Source organism: Ostrea edulis, chromosome 5 (assembly GCF_947568905.1).
Source record: "Ostrea edulis chromosome 5, xbOstEdul1.1, whole genome shotgun sequence".
Taxonomy (NCBI): domain Eukaryota; kingdom Metazoa; phylum Mollusca; class Bivalvia; order Ostreida; family Ostreidae; genus Ostrea; species Ostrea edulis.
Window position 1 is genome coordinate 50,007,924 of NC_079168.1, and position 19,334 is coordinate 50,027,257.

Consider the following 19,334-nt stretch of genomic DNA (forward strand, 5'->3'; position numbering starts at 1 on the left):
AAAGTCTTATTGGTCAATATCATCACGTGATAAATGTAATTAACAGCCATTCAGACTGGAATAAAATTCAATATGGCTGCGTAAATTATGAATCTATCCGAGAGCTAGTATTTCGGGGACAAGGTTTTTATTTTAATCACCCCATGATGCCTAGTTTTACCAGTCGATCAACAAGAAGTAGTACCAGAAAGCTACGTAGGCGATTAAATGTAAAACGTACCGATTTGAGGCGACACAATAGTGGTAAGTGGTGGGGTCATTGTGTGGAATGTGCACAGTGAAGACACCGTTACAATAGTAGGTAATGAAATAGTGCAGAATATAAGTTTGTGTATTGAAGCTAACTGTTCTTTAGTGGTAGTGAAAGTATGTGCATAGCAACATCTTTAGCGCAGACACGTTTGAAGGCGGAATATATTGACCTGTTATGTCTGGTATGCAAAACCATTGAATCAAAATTTATGGGATATGTAAACAAGAAATGTTAAAGACTTCAGTTGTATTATAGTATGCCTAAATATTTTAGATTATTGATTATGCCTTCTCACCTGGTTGTGGAAGGGGACTTAAAGCTGTATGTATGCCTTGCGGATATGTAGGACAAGATTTAAAGAAAAGTTAAAACTGTAGCACTTGGGGGTCATCAACCTACATGTGTTTGTTCCACATGTTAATTTGTCAAACCCAAATGATTCAAGTGAAGGCCATTTTAGAATATTTCTTTAAATTTTTAGTGGAATTCTGATGAAACCTTAAAACTGGGGGTGGAGAGGGTGTTGTGTACTTGTAGTGTTCTTGAAATTTACCAATCTGAAGGAATTTCCGAGCCCTGGACCAGGGAAGGTCACAGTACAATTAATTATTTAAACTGATAAAAATTTTGAATTGAAATAGATCTCAAGAAGTCTGCTTGTTATGTTGCAAACTTTATTGATTGTCAAAGGTCAAGGCCACTGGATGGATATTCGTATATTTTGTGGGTCATAATATCATCTATGATATGTTAATTCTATGTTAAATAGTGCACATATACATTATTAGTAAGGGAATCCTCCACTTGGTAGTGATCTTGTTGAGCTAAAAATTGCTTATTTATGTCTCCCTCTTCCAGGTGGAGACATTGTTTTTGTATTTTCTAACTGTCTGTAACAAAATCTACCGTACGCTTAAAACTCCTATATCATAGCTTAGCTGATAGACTTGAAACAATGCTTCATTGCCATTAGCAGGTGTGCATATTATTTGGACATGGGGATTCAAATTTTTCCTAAGTGTTATAGTGGATCTTAGAGAGGTGGAGGATATAAAAAAGCTTGTGAACTCTCCTCCTCCTACATGACTTATCAGATAGCCTTGAAATTTTATGCCATACTTTATTATCATTTAATAATGTTTGCATTGTTCTGACCCAGGGATCAAATATTATCCTACAATTTACAGTGGATTATAGAGATGTGATTTATAACTTTTTTTTCATGTGCAAGGGTATGTTCACTATCCTAAGGGTACTTAGCATAACAATCATTATTTTTGTATCATATGGAACAATGACATAAAAATTTGTCACATTGATGTTCAATCTTTTTTCCATCTTTTTCCTCAATGCGAAAAGTGCAGTTCCTAATGTCTTATGTTTTTGCTCATGCTTATCTCCTCCACACCATGCAGTACATTAAGGGGAGGGGGTGCAATTTGGAGCACTTTCGATATGGGGAGCTGGGAAGATATTTGTAGTTAGCAAAAACAAAATATATTTATATTATGCAGTAAAAAGGTTAAATTATATAAATAGTATTCTCTAGTTAGACGAATTCAAACCTGCTTACTAATTTTAATGCACTTATCTGGCTATAGAAAGCACCAGTTCAAGAAGTAGCGATGAGGAGCAAGGAGAGAGCAGCTACAGTACCCGATATTACTTACGGAAACGCCAAACAGATTATGGATTATCACAGGAAGAAAGTCAATCCAAAAGAAGAAGGAAGTCACCTTCTAAGTCATTATGCAGAGGTACCGTAAATATCTTAACTCTGATGACACTTAAAATTATGGTTTGCATCAAAGAATTGAAAAAGGCTATTTCTGTAATGGAATACAGGTATTGAAATGCAACAAAAGTTATTTTAAGCTGTCATTCAGTTCCCTTTGTTAAAATGTTTGGCTACCAAAAATGAGTAGTGCATTAATTGTCATATACTTCAACCTGTGGTGTAAAAGGAATCAAGCAAATTTCAGCAGGAGAGAATTTTTTTTCCTAATATTAAGAAAAAATATGAAGGAAATTAATAACAAAGTAATAACAATTGTTAACAATGGACTAAAGTTAAGCATATGGGGAATGTAAAATGTATTCATGACTGAAACAAACTATAGTTCTAATGAAATTTATCACTGTTCTGATTGTTTGATGTTTTCTAATTCAGTGAGTGAATTCACTGTCACAGTGGAAAACCTTTTTTTTTTGCACATTTCATACAAAGCATATTATGAGCTTCAAATTATGATGTCATAGCAGTTTAATAACATTTCTTTTTAGTATCAAAATTGGGGAAAATTGAGAGTATTTGGCTTGGGAGATGTTATATTGTATCGGTACCAGTTATATATTGAGGAGGAAATGCCGTAGAGTCCTTGTGATGTGCTAACATACGTTTACTTTAAGGAAGACATGATCTTGATACTGATCAGACCCCCAAAAGTGTGTTTCCGGTAAAAAAAAAAAAAACCAACCCCCCCCCCCCAATACACAAATGAAATTAACAGATTTGTATCAGTGATCATTGCTTATATAGCATCACATTATTGTAATGATAAAAAGGTAATGATGTACAATCTGCTCTGCATTCCTGTGTGTAGATCAACGTCAGAAATTAATGTGCGAAGCAATATTGTTTTAATAGAATGTCATTTGGATGTCAGAATAACTTTTAGAAATGGTTGTATTTTAGTTGTATTGATGGGAAGTGCCTGCATAAATATGAAAACTTTCATATGATGCTATATCCTGTAGAGGAAAACTCAAAATGACAACATCAATAGTTACATGTTATTGATTCTAATTCCGTAATATCTCTCTTTCCATTCATTGCAAAAAAGATTTATGAAGGTAAACTGTTCTGTGACTTTAGTTCCCTGAGGAGATTTATTTTATCAATGGTTTGAAATTGGGTTATGTCCGCCATATTGTCACATGGCTGCTCATGAAATCTTTTAAATGCTTCGATAGACATGTTTTGTGTTTAGTACAAGCATCTTTTTGACTACGCTTTTAAAAACTGTTCTAGTGAAACCAATTACGATTTGTGATCCGGATTTGAAACAAGAGGTATGAGGGTTGGGGTAAAATTAGAGTCATTCAGGTTATCAGAAACACACATATTTTTTTCTGGCCTCGCATTAAGGTGAAATTGATGCCCCAAAATTTGTGAGTCACAAACATATTAAGTTGGTCTTATTTTTGGTTACAAAATCTAATTTTTGATGCAGCTATTTTACTTACAAATTGGAGCTATATATTTTCATATTTTTATATTTTTCTTAGGTAGTCCAATCGGTGCCCAGTACCTACAGGAGGAAATGCCAGATGAAGTTTTAATCAAGATATTTAGCTACCTGTATGAATATGATTTATGCAGAGCAGCATGTGTATGTAAAAGGTTTAAGGCCATTGCAGATGATCCAGGGCTTTGGTATGTGAAGATTTATTTTCATTCAATTCTCCTGTTTCCTTTGTGTAATAAGATCATCAAGATTTTCATTTGAAATAATGTTGTGAATATAAGAGAAGGGAAATAAAGTTCCTTTCAAGAACATCACAGACAATGTGAGGGGATGATAAGGGAGAGGGTGAATTCAAGTGTAAATTTAATTGAATTAGAGTGCTTACCTTATCTTTGTTTAGATATATGTACTGATTTTCATGTCGATGTCAGGTCTATTCTGCTCTGCAGTGAATATAGATTATTTGCATCCTACATGTATACTAGTTTCATTCAACCACTTCTGGTTGCAACTTATTAACTCTTTCCTGGCAAGAGTTCATTAAATCATGGCTAGAAGAATCTGGTTGAATGAGACTACCTGCATGTATACACGTTATCATTTTGTGATTTTTTTAGTATTTCTGTCAACTTAGTATGTTAATGATTTATAGGAAGAGGATTTACCAGGATGTGTTCGAATATGATTACCCATTGATGAATCCCGAGTCTAGAGTTTTTCAATTCATTCAACCTGATGAAAATGAGTATGAAAACCAGTGGAAGGAGAGCTTCAAGCAACTGGTATGCTGACAATAGCCAAATGCAAAAAAGGCCCTTTCATCCATGGAAATCTTTCCCATTTTTCAAAAAAGACAAAGAAAAAATAATGACAATAAATGAAGCCCATTTACAGATTCCTATCATAATCTACCTTCTTAGAGCTTTTGAATATCCACTCATTATGATTCATATTGTCATGTTGAATGATTTTTTATTTACCATGTAGCACAAAGGAATCCATGTTAGACCAGGCTATCAAGATACATACAATCCAAAATACAGAAGACTCAGAGGACGGGATATTATTGTAAGTTTGTTGTACATGTACTTTCAGTGACAAATGTTTATATTTTGAAGATCATAAGCTTATTTAGGAAAGTGAAATTATAATCATTTTACCATGTAGCACAGATGAATCCATGTTAGACCGGGTGATCAAGATACATACAATCATAAAGTATAGTATATTGAAGAACATGTACAATGTATAAGAAGGATTTATTCTGCGTGGTATAAACAAAACTGTGACAGAAAATTCGAAAGTTCTTGTGAAATAATGAATTTGATAAGCAGGTAGTATAATCAGTAAATTGCTTTGATTGACACTATATCATGTAATATGACTAGATTATGTTTTTCTGCTTTGTAGTATTTTGATTCCATTGAGAGAGCCTACAGTTTTGTGGATTCCGAGGACATGGAGACTGCCATTATATTTATTCACTCTGGAATGTACTTAACAGAGTATTTGTTTGTGGACACTAATGTGACCATGATAGGTGCTGCCCCGGGCAATGTGATAGACAATGTGATTATAGAGCGGGGAACAGAGTCCACTATTACATTCGTAGAGGGAGCCAAGGAGGCTTATCTAGGATATGTTACTCTTAAGGTAAGATTTGGAAAGGTTTTATAAATAATCTGAATATTGTACTATGGTGTCGTGATTGAAGTATTAAAAAGTAGTTCTTTGCTCAATTTGAGTTTAATTTACATGTGTTTATTATGTCTCCCCTTTTCCAGGGCATGACGCAGTGTTTACTCGAGAAATGAGGGGGCAATTCCCCCTTCCCCCCCCCCCCCTTGATATCAGATTTAAGGGGAGGGGGGATTTGTAAAATTAAGAGAGGGGGGATATGTAAAATTAAGAGAGGGGGGGGTGCTAAATAACAATTCCAATATCCACTATGTTTTATCGTCGCAAGCCACGCCTATTGTCTCCGTTTACACTAAGTTAAATGCCATGGCTGTAGGATTGAAAAAATCCTCAACTTCATGAATATATATGTTCATTAGTCAACCAATCAGTGAGCTTCTATGATTTTTTTTTTTGATTTTTTTTTTTTGGTAAAAAGAAAGTTATTCAGAAATCATTGCATGCTTGTAGTGGAATAATCTGAGGATTGCAGATTGAGAACAAATTGGACACTATTTAGCTGTTGTAACTAATGGATGCTTCTTCGTTGACCTCACCGGTCTAATAAATTTACAATATAATATGCGTAACCATGCCTTTCTCTTTAGATAATTGTCCTATCAACTCTAGTCTTTCTGATATCAACACATCCACTTTACCCCAAATTTCCTCATCAAGTTTGAAAATACGATTGCCTTTATTAACACAAAATTTACAAACATAACCACTACTGTTAATGGGAATTCTATTTATTAAGTACTTATAAACTTTACTTGCTTCTGTAAACAGGGATCTGACGCATTTTTTGTCCGTTGTTACTTGTAAACAAATACTGCACGTTTTAGTTGTCATTAAGATATCGGAAATCTGTTCTTGTGACTGATTGGTCAAAAAAAAATTATTGTGTCATTTCATAAATATTCATGAAAATTGAGGATTTCACTGATCATGCAGCCACGGTTTGAAATAGGGTACATGTGGGTACTACCGGACTCCGTAACCATGGCTAGCGACGATGCTATGTTTTAAGCATTCATGATTCTTAAAGCTATTATCATTACAATTAATCAAACGTTAGGGCCATAATGCAAACACGTTATTAGAAAAAAATAACGTATGCAAGTTATCGTTTTGACACAATGAGTTACCTCTCTTTGCTCCTGTTCTTCATCAAATACCGCGTGGTACTCTTAATAACTCAAACAGGTTATTTTAAGTTAACTTGTTTATGTTATTTTCAGTTATTTTTAGTTGTGTTGGTTGCAGAATGTGTTGTAAAATTTATGTACAAAAAGTATGATTTGCACCATTATATGTATGTATATGAATCGAACAAATTATATTTTCATTTTCTGGGTTGGTTTTTTTTCAGTTCACACCTGACTTAACAATGGCTATGACGCACCATAAACATTATGCCTTGGAGGTGACAGAGAATTGTTCTCCCACAATAGATCATTGTAGAATCAAAAGTACTTCTGTTGGTAGGTGACAATCATATTTTTAAAATTGTATGTAACCATGTCAAAAGTCTGTGAAAGGGTGAAAAATGAGTTTTTAAAAAGCAGAAATGAAACAAATAAGTCAAAGTTTTTTATGATAACTTAATTCAGTTATAAAAGATATTGTGAACAAAACCCGAAAGTGGGTTGTGTTAATGGAAATTTTTTGCCCCTTTCCAGGCTTTGCCAGTTAGGGATTCTTTTCTAGTAAACTTCTAGAGATTCTTTGGTGCATCATGTTTTTAGTTATCAGTACATTAAAAACTCAAACTTGTAGAGAACTTGAATCAGTTTAATACTTTTAAAATAAATTGATTGCATTATGCACCTGACTGGTAATTATGACTTTCTGCTTATTAGTGGGTTCTGCAGTCTGTGTATCAGGAGTTGGAGCAGATCCTGTCATCAAACACTGCAAGATCAAAGACTGTGAAAATGTTGGACTCTTTGTTACAGATTATGCACAGGTTTGTAGAATGTGTTCTTAGGTCACCTGAGTCACTCAGTACATGTAATAAAATGTTTAAGTACCAAGCTTAATGAATTTAAATATTACCATTCACATGAATGATTTAAAATGTCGTGCAAAATATATTTTGTGGTCCACATCTGGAAAGGGTAATTCTGGATGAATGAGGTAAAATAACGTGAAGAAAATACATACCCGAGAAAAATCTTTCAGAAGATGAAGCATCTGGATATTGGTGTCCAGATATCTGAAGGTCCACTATAAATAATCTATAGTAATTTGGGGGAAAAGATTGCTTGAATTTTTGTTTTCATTTCAGGGACAGTATGAAGATAATGAAATTAGTGGAAATGCACTGGCTGGAATCTGGGTAAAAAATCACTCCAACCCCATAATGAGGCGGAACCACATTCACCATGGTAGAGATGTAGGAATCTTCACCTTTGACAATGGTCTTGTAAGTGCATGTAATTTCCCAATCTTCAGAGCTTGCATAGAGGGTAATTGTACATTCTGTTTTGAAAGATGTCAAATAGAATATCTCTTGACTTTTCATATAGAATGCTGATAACAAAACCTCAATTTCATTACAAAAGAAGACATATGAATGTGTTTAGGTGATGATGTTCTTAAAGGGACTGGTTCACATTTTTTGAATAAAATATTTTTCATTTTTGATGCTAAACATGAAAAATATTATTACTCATTTAATGTTGACAACCAAAATTTGGACCTTCTGAATGCAAGGATAAGAGTAATATTTTAGCATTTAGCTCTGTTATATATAAACAAAGACTCGAGTCTTTATATGTTAACAAACAAACCAGTGACCAGTGAAATGTTAATTTTGTGATTTAAAGTATCTTAATTTTGCACAGTCACAAATTTTCAACTTTTAAATGACACATTTAACCTAAAGAATACATGAAATGTGATGGATATAATTAACTTCGATCGATATCCATTTATTTTGAAAGCTTCGTAAACAATAACATATCTCAATCTTTGTTTAAAAAACTAATAATAAAACTTCAGTCATAATGTATAACCTTAATTAATTTTGTTTGTGAAACCCTTTTAACACACCAGACGGGAGATTTTTATGCCTCCAAGATCGAAGAGCGGGGGGCTTATTGTGTCTGTCATTCTGTCTGAAACTTTAACCTTGCTCATAACTTTTGAACAGTAAGTGCTAGAGCTTTGATATTTCACATGAGTATTTCTTGTGACAAGACCTTTCCGTGGGTACTAAAACTTTTGACCTTGGCATTTGATCTACTTTTTAAAAATTTGACATTGGTCATAGCTTCTAAATGGTAAATATTACAGCTTTCATATTGCACATGAACATTTCTTGTGACAAGATCTTTCTACTTGTACCAAGATATTTGTCCTTGTGACCTTGGCCATCTTTGGAATTTGCCATTATCAGGGGGCATTTGTGTTTCACAAACACATCTTGTAATCATTAAAAATGAAAAACAAACTTTGGGTGAAAATCATGAATCAGTCCCTTTAAAAGTATAGGAAATATGAACTACATGTACTGGTGCTTTTGTACTACAGGGTTATTTTGAGGAAAATGACATTCATAACAACAGAATAGCAGGCTTTGAAGTGAAAGCTGGAGCAAACCCTACAGTTGTGAGATGTGAAATTCACCACGGCCAGACAGGAGGTGTTTATGTCCATGAAAATGGGCGTGGTCAGTTTATAGAGAATAAAATCCACTCAAACAATTTTGCTGGGGTATGGATAACATCAAACAGTGATCCCACCATTAGGTAAACGAGATATTGATAATGATTATCTGTCATATTTGCAATACCTGTACATTGTATTTGTTAGACAGGGTCCTTGTGAAATGTAAACATTCAATGGAATGTGTTTATATTTACCTATTTCTCTGATGTGTATTTGTGCACTTCACTTATAGATAATTTGCAGTACTGGTGGTAATACTGTATAATAGGTATTTTCTGTGGGTGAAAGTTTTTGCGATCCGATCCATGAAAGGTACCAAATTGTATTCTGCGTTTCCAATTTCTGCGGTTATCCATATATACACCTACATGTATCAATATGTGATTTTTGCGAATTTTTTATATTCACAAAATTTTGCCAAAAAAAAAAAAATAGACAACCACAGAAAATAGTTACACAGTATTTCTACATTCATACACAGATTGAAGTTTCAAAATCTTATTACTTTTCAGGAAAAATGAAATATTCAATGGTCATCAAGGAGGGGTATATATCTTTGGTGAAGGAAGAGGCTTAATTGAACATAATAATATATATGGTAATTATGAATGAGAATGCACCGGGTTTTCTTTAATGTGTGAAGCTATAAAATTTTAGGTGAAGCATACATGTATATGAGTAGAAGCATGTTCTATATTGATAATGTGATTCATTTGATACTTTTCTTTGTGAAAATGAAGATGGACAATATGTTTATGTAACTAATAACTGGTGTTTAAATTCTTGAAGGGAATGCTTTAGCAGGGATCCAGATTCGTACAAACAGTAATCCAATTGTACGACATAATAAAATTCACCATGGTCAACATGGAGGAATCTATGTGGTAAGCTAGTATAGATATGCTGCATCTTTAATTACCCACAATGCATCTGTAGCGGTTCTCAGTTAATATAAAATGATATAAAAACAATTTTACTTTATTTATAGCATGAAAAAGGCCAGGGTTTAATAGAAGAGAATGAGGTGTACTCCAACACACTAGCTGGTGTATGGATCACAACAGGTAGTACGCCAGTGCTACGCAAAAATCGCATTCACAGTGGAAAACAGGTGCGTGTGTGAAAAATACTACAGTGCATCTGCAAGTACGCGAAGTATTAGAGTTTGATTAGAAAATCTGTTGTGTCTCACTTCAAGTAAAAATATCTCGCTATGACAGCTCTTCATTCAGGTGCTTTTATGATCTCAGTAATACTTGGGTACAGTGAATTCCTGGAGTCCCATGGAATTTACTTTCTTTATACAGGGATTTTTTAGGGTCTGTAAGGGGCAGAAATAAGGCCCCATTCCCAATGCTAAAACGTAGGTATTTTTCCCAATTTTTGCTTTAATGCATGGACTCTGAATTGGTTCTTTCTATATCTCTTTGTATGAAACATTTTTTTCAATTTCAAGCAAATGTTGCCATTTTTCCCAGTTGGAAAGGTCCAGACTCTAGAAATCAAGACCTTAAAAAAAACCTGTTATATCCATAATTTGCTACATCTATGTAAGGAATTGTATATACAATTGATAACAAATTTTACTGTATCTGAGTTCATACTGAATGAGTTTTACTGTAAATTAAATATACCTTCTTGATAGTGAAGCAATTATTTAGAGAGAAAATTATTGCAAAAGCATGGCATTCTTGTTGACTGTAGAGTATGATCTCCATTGTGTATTTCAGGTTGGGGTGTATTTTTATGACAATGGACATGGAGTTTTAGAAGACAATGATATTTTTAATCATTTGTATTCTGGAGTTCAGATTAGGTAAGGGGTATACATAATGCTGTTTTCCTTTACAATCAATTTTTGGCAGAACAAATGAAGAAACCGATCTAGATCTATATTTCTATTTTGTAAAACAGAACTTTCTTGAATGATATTTGAATTCCATCATTCTGACATGATAATGTTGTTGAAAGAAATTGATTTATATTTTGAATTTGACTTTAAATATCTGATGCATTGTTTAAATTTTCATGTTCCTATCCTAGGACCGGCAGTAATCCCTTAATAAGGAGGAACAAGATATGGGGAGGACAAAATGGAGGCATCCTGGTTTACAACAGTGGGCTAGGGATGATTGAACGAAATGAAATCTTTGACAATGCAATGGCGGGTGTCTGGATCAAGACAGACAGCAACCCACTGCTGCGTGGCAACAAGATTCATGATGGTCGTGATGGTGGTGTCTGTATTTTTAGTGGAGGAAAAGGTCAGTTTCTGTCCAGCATCATACTATCACAGCCATGCACATACATGTACTTTCTAGAGCAACTTTCTAAATTTTAATTTGCATTTGCAATTTATGGATGATACATGTGTATTGTGAACATTCTTATTTTTAACATTTAGTTTCTTGTGTGTTTTCCTATGTTGAATATCAGTAAATTTCTTGTACATGCGAGTGTAAATATTTAATATCATAGTTTTCTGAGACATACACTGTACTTTTACCACCTTGTAATGGAGAATTCGATAAATTTGTAGAACAGTAGAAACGTCCAAGCTATTTGTATTTTAGGAATGTTGGACCTTGAACACAGAAGCATAAATGTTATGAATTTTTTTGTGAATGACTGTTCATTTTTTTTACAGGAATCTTAGAAGAAAATGATATATTTAGGAATGCCCAAGCAGGCGTACTTATAAGCACTAGTAGTCACCCAATGTTACGACGCAATCGCATATTTGATGGAAACGCAGCAGGTGTAGAAATCACCAACAATGCTACAGCAACACTTGAAGGCAACAAGATCTTCAATAATAAATTTGGAGGATTGTGTCTAGCAAGTGGGGTCCATCCCAAACAAAAAGGTACAAAGTCAGTAGTACATTTTTAATAAGCTACTGCTTGACACATTCATTGTGAAAGATACGAATGTGTGTGTGGGAAAAAATGTGTGCTGTACAATATCAATGCTACATATTTATTTATAATCTTGAGCATTGTAACAATATAGTAAGGAATCGTGTTACTTGATAATCTTTTTACTATATGATTGAATTATTCCAAGCTTTCTGATTGGTTGAGATCCTAGAAAAAATTAAAACATTACATTATATTCACCTGCAAGTGCCTTCAAGGTATATTCACCTGCAAGTGCCTTCAAGGTGAATATAACATTTGATTTCTCCAATATCGGACAAAAAATGAAATTGGGGATTTCCAAATTGGTTCGACTGATTATTTTTTGGTATTTTGATGAAAATTCACATCTCTACTCACTTTCGACTAGGTGTTGCAGTATTAATGTAAAGAAAGGGTGACTTCTATTACAAACTGGAATAACAATTGTTGAATTATAGTAACATGAACCTGGTCTAAGATGAGTGATCAGGTACTGTTTGGTAAGTTCTAATAGCTGGTTTTAATGTTTTGAATTATTTAATCATATAATAAACGAAATCTGATGTCTGTAATCACTTTTGACAAGGTTTTGCAATGTATCTTTATACAAATATGGTCAACCAGGTATCGTTTCATAGACTGTAGTAGCCACTTTTGATGTTTTGAATTATTCAATCATATAATAAAACAATTATTGACATTTTCTCAATCAGTACAATGCTTTAGCTGCCATTGGAAGTACAATACTCATGTCACCCTCCGGGCCTGGTAGATATTGTACTTCTGAGGTTGCTAAATCATCGTATTGACCTAAAATATGTCGGTAATTGTATAGCATTAAGTTATATGTAATTTACTGTTTATTTTAATATCTGTGTCATTCTAATTAAAATTAGATCTTTTGATCCACTTGCCTGCTATAACTACACAAAGGATCTAACAACTTCATATTTAATTAAAGGATACCTCAGCATGACCTAAAATGTTATTCAATTGGAGCATTGCCTTTAAATTTTCATTGCAGTCTAATTTTATCAGAATTACATGTACATATCTTTTCTTAAAGCAAACTTCATAAATTATTCTTGTAACGGTCATAGATAAAGGAATGAAAAGATGTAATTTTATTTAGATCTAATGATATCTGTGCTTACCTGAATCATCTGTTTGCAATTTCCCTTAGTTACCTGCTATTAAAGACAACCATCACCCGATAAACCGTAGTGAAATCAGAAACATAATTTCCCTTGGTTACCTGTCATTAAAGACAACCCATCACGCATTAAATTGTAGTGAAATCAGAAACATAATTTCCCTTGGTTACCTGCGATGAAAGACAATCCATCACCCGATAAATTGTAGTGAAATCAGAAACATAATTTCCCTTGGTTACCTGCGATTGAAGACAACCCATCGCCCGATAAATTGTAGTGAAATCAGAAACATAATTTTCCTGCATATTGGTTATTTTGTTTGTAGATAACGTCATAACTGGAAATCACAACATGGTGCAGAGGGCTGTGTCCACAGGCCAGTGTCTCTACAAAATCTCCAGCTACACAAGTTTTCCCATGCATGATTTCTACAGGTAAGTTCTCATTCTGCTTTTTCATATGGAACTTCAGAAAATATGTTATCTCAAAAGGGTTTACATAGATTTTCACCGTTAATTCAAATAATAGGATGGTTTGTGGATCTGCTGACCGAATTTTTGAAAATAGATGATGAATTTCCACAAAATCAATAAAAAGTGTTGCATCTCCTACCCTTTTGTTTCATTATACTGAATGTCTACCACCTAACATGGCTACATCAACAAATGAAATCACTAGAAGCTGCAATTCGGGTCACATGGGGCTTTAATGAATTTTTGAAAATATGTTTAGACACAAGTGTAGTGGGAAAATATTTAGGAATTTTTTGATATTAAATTTTTGAGACTGTTATGCAAGAATACAATGATAAAAGGCCTCAAGCGTGCACATTTTTTCTGTGCTGTAAATTGAAGGTTTTTATGGGGGGTGATCTGTAGCTCTCTGGTCTGTCCCAATGTTTTCCCAGAGAGTTACAGATCTGCAGCTACATGTATGTACTACCCTATTCCTTCCAACTCTGGGATGATTAAGGTATCTTGTACATTTCTTGATTTTTTTTATAATATACAGTACATGTATATATGAAGATCTGAAAATTAAAAAAATTGTGTCTTTATTTGATGTAACGCATTTGATATTTCATTATGTGTGAGTGCATAAAAGTTTAGAAATTACAAGCATTTTTATTTTTCGACCACCCAGTGATCGGATCGTTTTGAAGAAAAGATCTGTAAACCATAAAATATGTTTGTATGTTTTTTTTAAAGTCCCATTTCAGAAATTTTCACTTCTACAGAGACCAGCAGCTTTAGGTGACATATCACAAATTTAGACCTACGCGTTGTACTTAGGTTCTTTGTCATGTGAATGCCTGTGGAACCTTCCTTTTTAAGGTCATTTAGCGCACGACTTTCACTTTTAATGCTGGATTCTTGGCAAAGGAATAGTCAATATGTACATGTATATTATGTGTGATGCAGCTCTGGGATCCAGCAACTCCTGGTTGCAAAGTGAGCACCCTAACCGCTTTGCCTGGTCCATAGAATATATAAAATGTGGCCTTACTGCAGATTTCACAGCAGAAAGTACATGTATTTTTACTCCTCATTGAAAACATGTTTAATTAATTCTCTTTCTTGCTTACTCCAGCATGTAAAGAAAAGATTGAGTAAAATACAGGTACATGTATATTTACTGTTACACAGTACTGAAATACAGACATGTAATTTATTGAAAATTTTCATTTTAGGTGTCAAACCTGCAACACGACAGAGAGAAATGCCATTTGTGTGAACTGTATCAAAAACTGCCATGCAGGACATGTTGTGGAATTTATTCGACATGATCGATTCTTCTGTGACTGTGGAGCTGGGACTCTAAACAACTGTTGTCAATTACAGGGGGAACCCACACAGGATACGGACACACTTTATGATTCTGCTGCTCCTATGGAAACGCACACCTTGCGGGTCAACTGAATTGTGTCAAATTTGTGCTGATCTTTTTATTCACCAAAATGAGGCCAAAGTTCACTCTGTGAAATGTGTCGCTGTGTTGTTCCTTGCATAGTGTGCTATATTTATGTCACACCTGGGAAATTATTTGTTATTTATTTATGACTTGACTGTGACCAAAGACAACATAAGTGTTATTTTGAAAAAAACTGTTTGATTTGTTTTAAATGTTTCTTAGGTCAGTGAATTTTTTGCTTCTTTGTTAAGTCAGTTGGTTTTTCAATGTATTGGGCTAGAAATGTTTGGGTTATTATTCTTGAAAGGCTAAAGTAATAATGGCCAATATTGTATTGGTTATAGCTAAAGTAATAATGGCCAATATTGTATTGGTTATAGCTAAAGTAATAATGGCCAATATTGTATTGGTTATCTACGCTGGTTGTGAATCTCCACAGAATAATCTCTAGTATCATTCAACATTTTATACCAAAATATTTTTAATTGTTATTTTTACTGCAGGTGATATTAACTTCATTCCTGCAGTTGAATTTGTCATTCCCATTTTAAAAAAAAAAAAAGTTCTCTACTAAAATAACTTTTCACACCATTTATATACATGTATGTACGTTACATACTGACAGGATTTAGATTCAATTGATTTGGACAAAATTTGAACTTGATTTTCAAGTGTTTAGCATATTTAGATGAAGCAGTGAATGTTATGGTAACTGGGAATATGGTGTTTTTTAAATGAATGATTTATTTTAATCTTGTTACTAATGAAAACATAAATTCAGTACAGTTTTGGCCTGTTCTGTATTCAGTATTATATCTAGTCTGAGAAAGATGAAAAAATTTCCAATATATTATTGAAAGAATTAGTAACCTTTAACAGGTGTGACAGGGTGCTGCTGCTTTGTGCTAAAATTTCCATCCCTGGCAAGTCAAGTTGTCTGTGCTTCCCTATTAACATGTTTAACAGCATTCCCTGACAGTTAAATTTTGCATACTTCGCTCAATAGAATTTAGAATACAATAAAAAAGTTTACTTTTGTTGTGAGATAATAGATATAGAATTTTTTTTTTTTTATTATTATTATTTTTTTTTTTTTTTCTTTTTCTTGGATTTATCCAAAGAAAATATAAGATCTTACTAAATTCCCACCAGACCCATTCATGCCCAGTTCTGCAAATTTTAAGTTCAGTTGCTAAATATTTTAAGTAAAAAATAGGAAATATGTTATTTTGAATTTATTTTAAAGCTCTTTGTAACTTTTAAAGATCAATTTTAGACTGTGAAAATGTCATAATTTTACTCTATCTGTGCCATAACTGGATATAAACTTTACATTTTTTTTTAAATTTTTTGTGCTTATTAAGCATGTTAAGTAAATCTTTATGTTCACTTTTTTAAAAATTTGATTTGAACTTGTGCAATAGATTGTATCAATATGACCAATTGTGTCATTTGCTCAGTGATATTTAAAACTCTATTATCTGACTGAGGAATTGCATTTTTATGTTTCTATAGCATGATTTTATTTTTCATTTTGTGAAGAAGACAATATAAATGGTGGATTTTTTTGTTTTGGAATTAGATGTTGATCATCAGAAAAGAAACATGTGATTACAACTTCAGAAGTTGCCCCTTTTTTTTAAGGAGTTTCTATCACAGGTGAACATATAGTGTGAAAAGAAAAAAAGTTTTAAAGATACAGACACGTACCGTACTTGATAAACCTTTCATATTGAAAAGGGGGAGATTATACACTTTTAAAGATAGAGACTTAATAATTTACCTGATTATTAATCAGGGTGTGAAGGCATTATTTTACAATTGATTTTGAGCTACAAGTTTGTAGCCATTTGGAAATGTTTGCTTAATTGTATATAATTTATTGAATACCTCATACCATTTTTTTAAAAACCTTGCTTGCCTTTTAATATTAACATTTAACACAAATTAATATTGAGTGATCCCCATTTTTTATGTGACAATGTTATTGTAGATAGTGGTTTGTATGAAGTTAATTAACACCAATCTGTCAATTAACACCAATTTCTTATTAAGTTCTTGACTTTCTCTAACCAGCATGTTTAGATGAAAAGTTTTGCACTCTCTTTTAATTTATGCAAATTAGAATGTGAAAACATCCATTATTAAGTATTAGGATAAAAGACAATTTTTATGAATATGATTTTATTTTTATTTCCAGAAAGCTTTTAAGATAATTTTTCATTTCAGAGTCTTTTAGATACCAATGTTCTCTATAAAGCACAGCTGTCCTATTTTTTCCAAAAAAAGTGAAAATGAGCAGGAGGAATTTCATTTTGTTTGTGTGTACACTACAGTATCCATTTGATATACCCATCCTTTGACCCATTTTTTCTCTATCTCTCTCTCCCTCTCTCTCTCTCTGTATCCTAAGTTTGAGTTATAACAAGGAAGTTGAGGAGTTCTAATTGTTGAATGTATGTGATATGTTTCATGTTTATTGTTATATACACGTTTGTTTGATGTGAATGTCTGTCAGTTTCAATCACATAAAAGTGCATCAGAGATAACAATTGTAGTTGACACATACATTAAATTGTGCTGTACATTTATGTAACATTGTTTTGTTATAGAGAGATCTTTACCAAGTTGAATACAGAATGATCTGTAGCTTGTTGCATATCTATTTTGATTAGAGATTTTATATTATTCATGATGCTGCTGCATCAGATTTTTAATCATTTTACAAATCGTTCTAAAGTTTTGAATTTATATGTTACTTAACACCCTGTGTCACTTCCCTTAAATCACCAGGTTCACTAATCTGTTTTGTGGCAATATTTTGACACAGATGGCAACCTCTTCTGTGTTTCTGAAAAAAGGAAAAAAAGTATATATAAGAAATAAATAAATAGAAAGCAATAGCACGTGTCATTTTGATTCTTCATGCACAGAATACTTTAAGAAGTCTGCTGTACTTTTTCATATTTTTTGTAGAATATCTGTGTGGCATAGGATGAACACATAGGCTCTGTGAATGTTGTTTACTTGTTTATTGCAAAGTGTAAATGAGACACCACATTTATATCATCCATGGCAAAAATTGTGATTGTTTTCTTTTTATATAACATCCACTTATAGATATAAAATGTCAAATAAAAAATTCTAATGGAACACATTTCAATTACTTCAGATTGGCCGGTTTTTATGTTGTATTTTCATTCTTTTTTTGTTGTGTTTTTATAATATATCGATGGAAACCTGTCTGTTATAGATATAGCTGTCGTTTTAAAGGAATTCAGATCAGAAACTATGTGCAGTAAACAATTCTGTGTACTTGAATGTATATCCGAGATCGGGGTCATGTAACTTTGGTTTAATTAATGTGCCCTACAGTTTTGCAGTTACAGGCATCAACACCGGAAGTAGGGGGCGTGCTTTCTGATGCAGTCCTAAGCTTCAGATGAAATAGTTTTAACAAATAGGTATAGTAAAGCTCACTGTACCAAAATCTTTAGTATGCTGAGTTTTAACAGGTTGTATCGTATATCTGATAATAAGGTTTACTTTCTTGTAAGGTTCAATTTTATGGAAAATGCTTTTTAGAATGTACATTTCGTCAAATTGAAGGGATGGGAAGGGGGTATTAACCATATTTTATGTTTAATTCTGTCCAAGTTATGATACTATCAATACCTAAAAAATCTGGAGTAATTTGTTAAAAAAAAAAAAAAAAAAAAAAAAAGGTTAACAGATACCTGGAAATTAAATCACGATGAAAGCATGTGATAATATGAATATAATCAGGTATGTAACATCGTTTTTAAGGGGGGGGGGGGGGGGGGGGAGGAGGCAGCTGGAGAAGTTGACTTCACAGTTGTCAGAAAATTCTTGACAAGCAAGAAACAAACAAGTAATATAACAATTCAATTCATCAGTTCTTTAAATTTTACTTTGTTCGTGAAAATAACCAACTTTGAATGGAATGATAACAGAAAAAATACGATGTCGGGGAGGGGCATAACTGGGTGAATAAACAGATTTCAATAGAAAGATTACATTAGAGGCACAGATTCGATATAACATAATTAACATGTTCCATTCATTGACACCTATAATGCACATGTTTTTGTCTGCAGTGTGAAATGATTACAAGTTAATAATTACATGTGTTGGCTGTACATGTAATATCTGCATATTTGTTGTATTTTGGTCGTCGAAAATTCTGATAAAAAAAGGAACTGATGACAAAAGCATTATGCTAATCTAAAGATGCCGATGACCGTGAAAAATCGCACAAGGGACACGTACATAAATATAATCAGTGACTAAAGTTATTGTACAGTCAGGTCATTTGTCAGTAAGTACACTTAATTTTTTATATAAAAAAAGAAAAGATTCCATTAACCGGCACTAGGCCTAATAGTAAATTATCTAATAACCACAAGTTGTGCGTTCCCTGTATTCAGGGGGAAATAACTCGCGCTGCACTGTGAAAAATGCATGTATATCCCATTTTGGGGAGGGGGGTGTATAC

At 33.1% G+C, this 19,334-nt stretch overlaps 1 protein-coding gene across 1 annotated transcript; it reads left to right on the plus strand.

Annotated features, from left to right (window-relative positions):
* Positions 1-30: 30 nt before the first annotated feature.
* LOC125649114 (F-box only protein 11-like) lies at positions 31-17,971 on the plus strand. Its single transcript, XM_048876348.2, has 18 exons — positions 31-243; positions 1,855-2,010; positions 3,542-3,689; positions 4,154-4,283; positions 4,489-4,569; positions 4,912-5,154; positions 6,551-6,662; positions 7,041-7,147; positions 7,469-7,606; positions 8,716-8,933; positions 9,366-9,451; positions 9,643-9,737; positions 9,842-9,964; positions 10,584-10,669; positions 10,897-11,117; positions 11,501-11,719; positions 13,233-13,341; positions 14,598-17,971. Exons 1-18 carry the CDS (start codon positions 144-146, stop codon positions 14,824-14,826), a joined length of 2,601 nt encoding a protein of 866 aa, XP_048732305.1. The 5' UTR covers positions 31-143; the 3' UTR covers positions 14,827-17,971.
* The last annotated feature ends 1,363 nt before the right edge of the window (positions 17,972-19,334 follow it).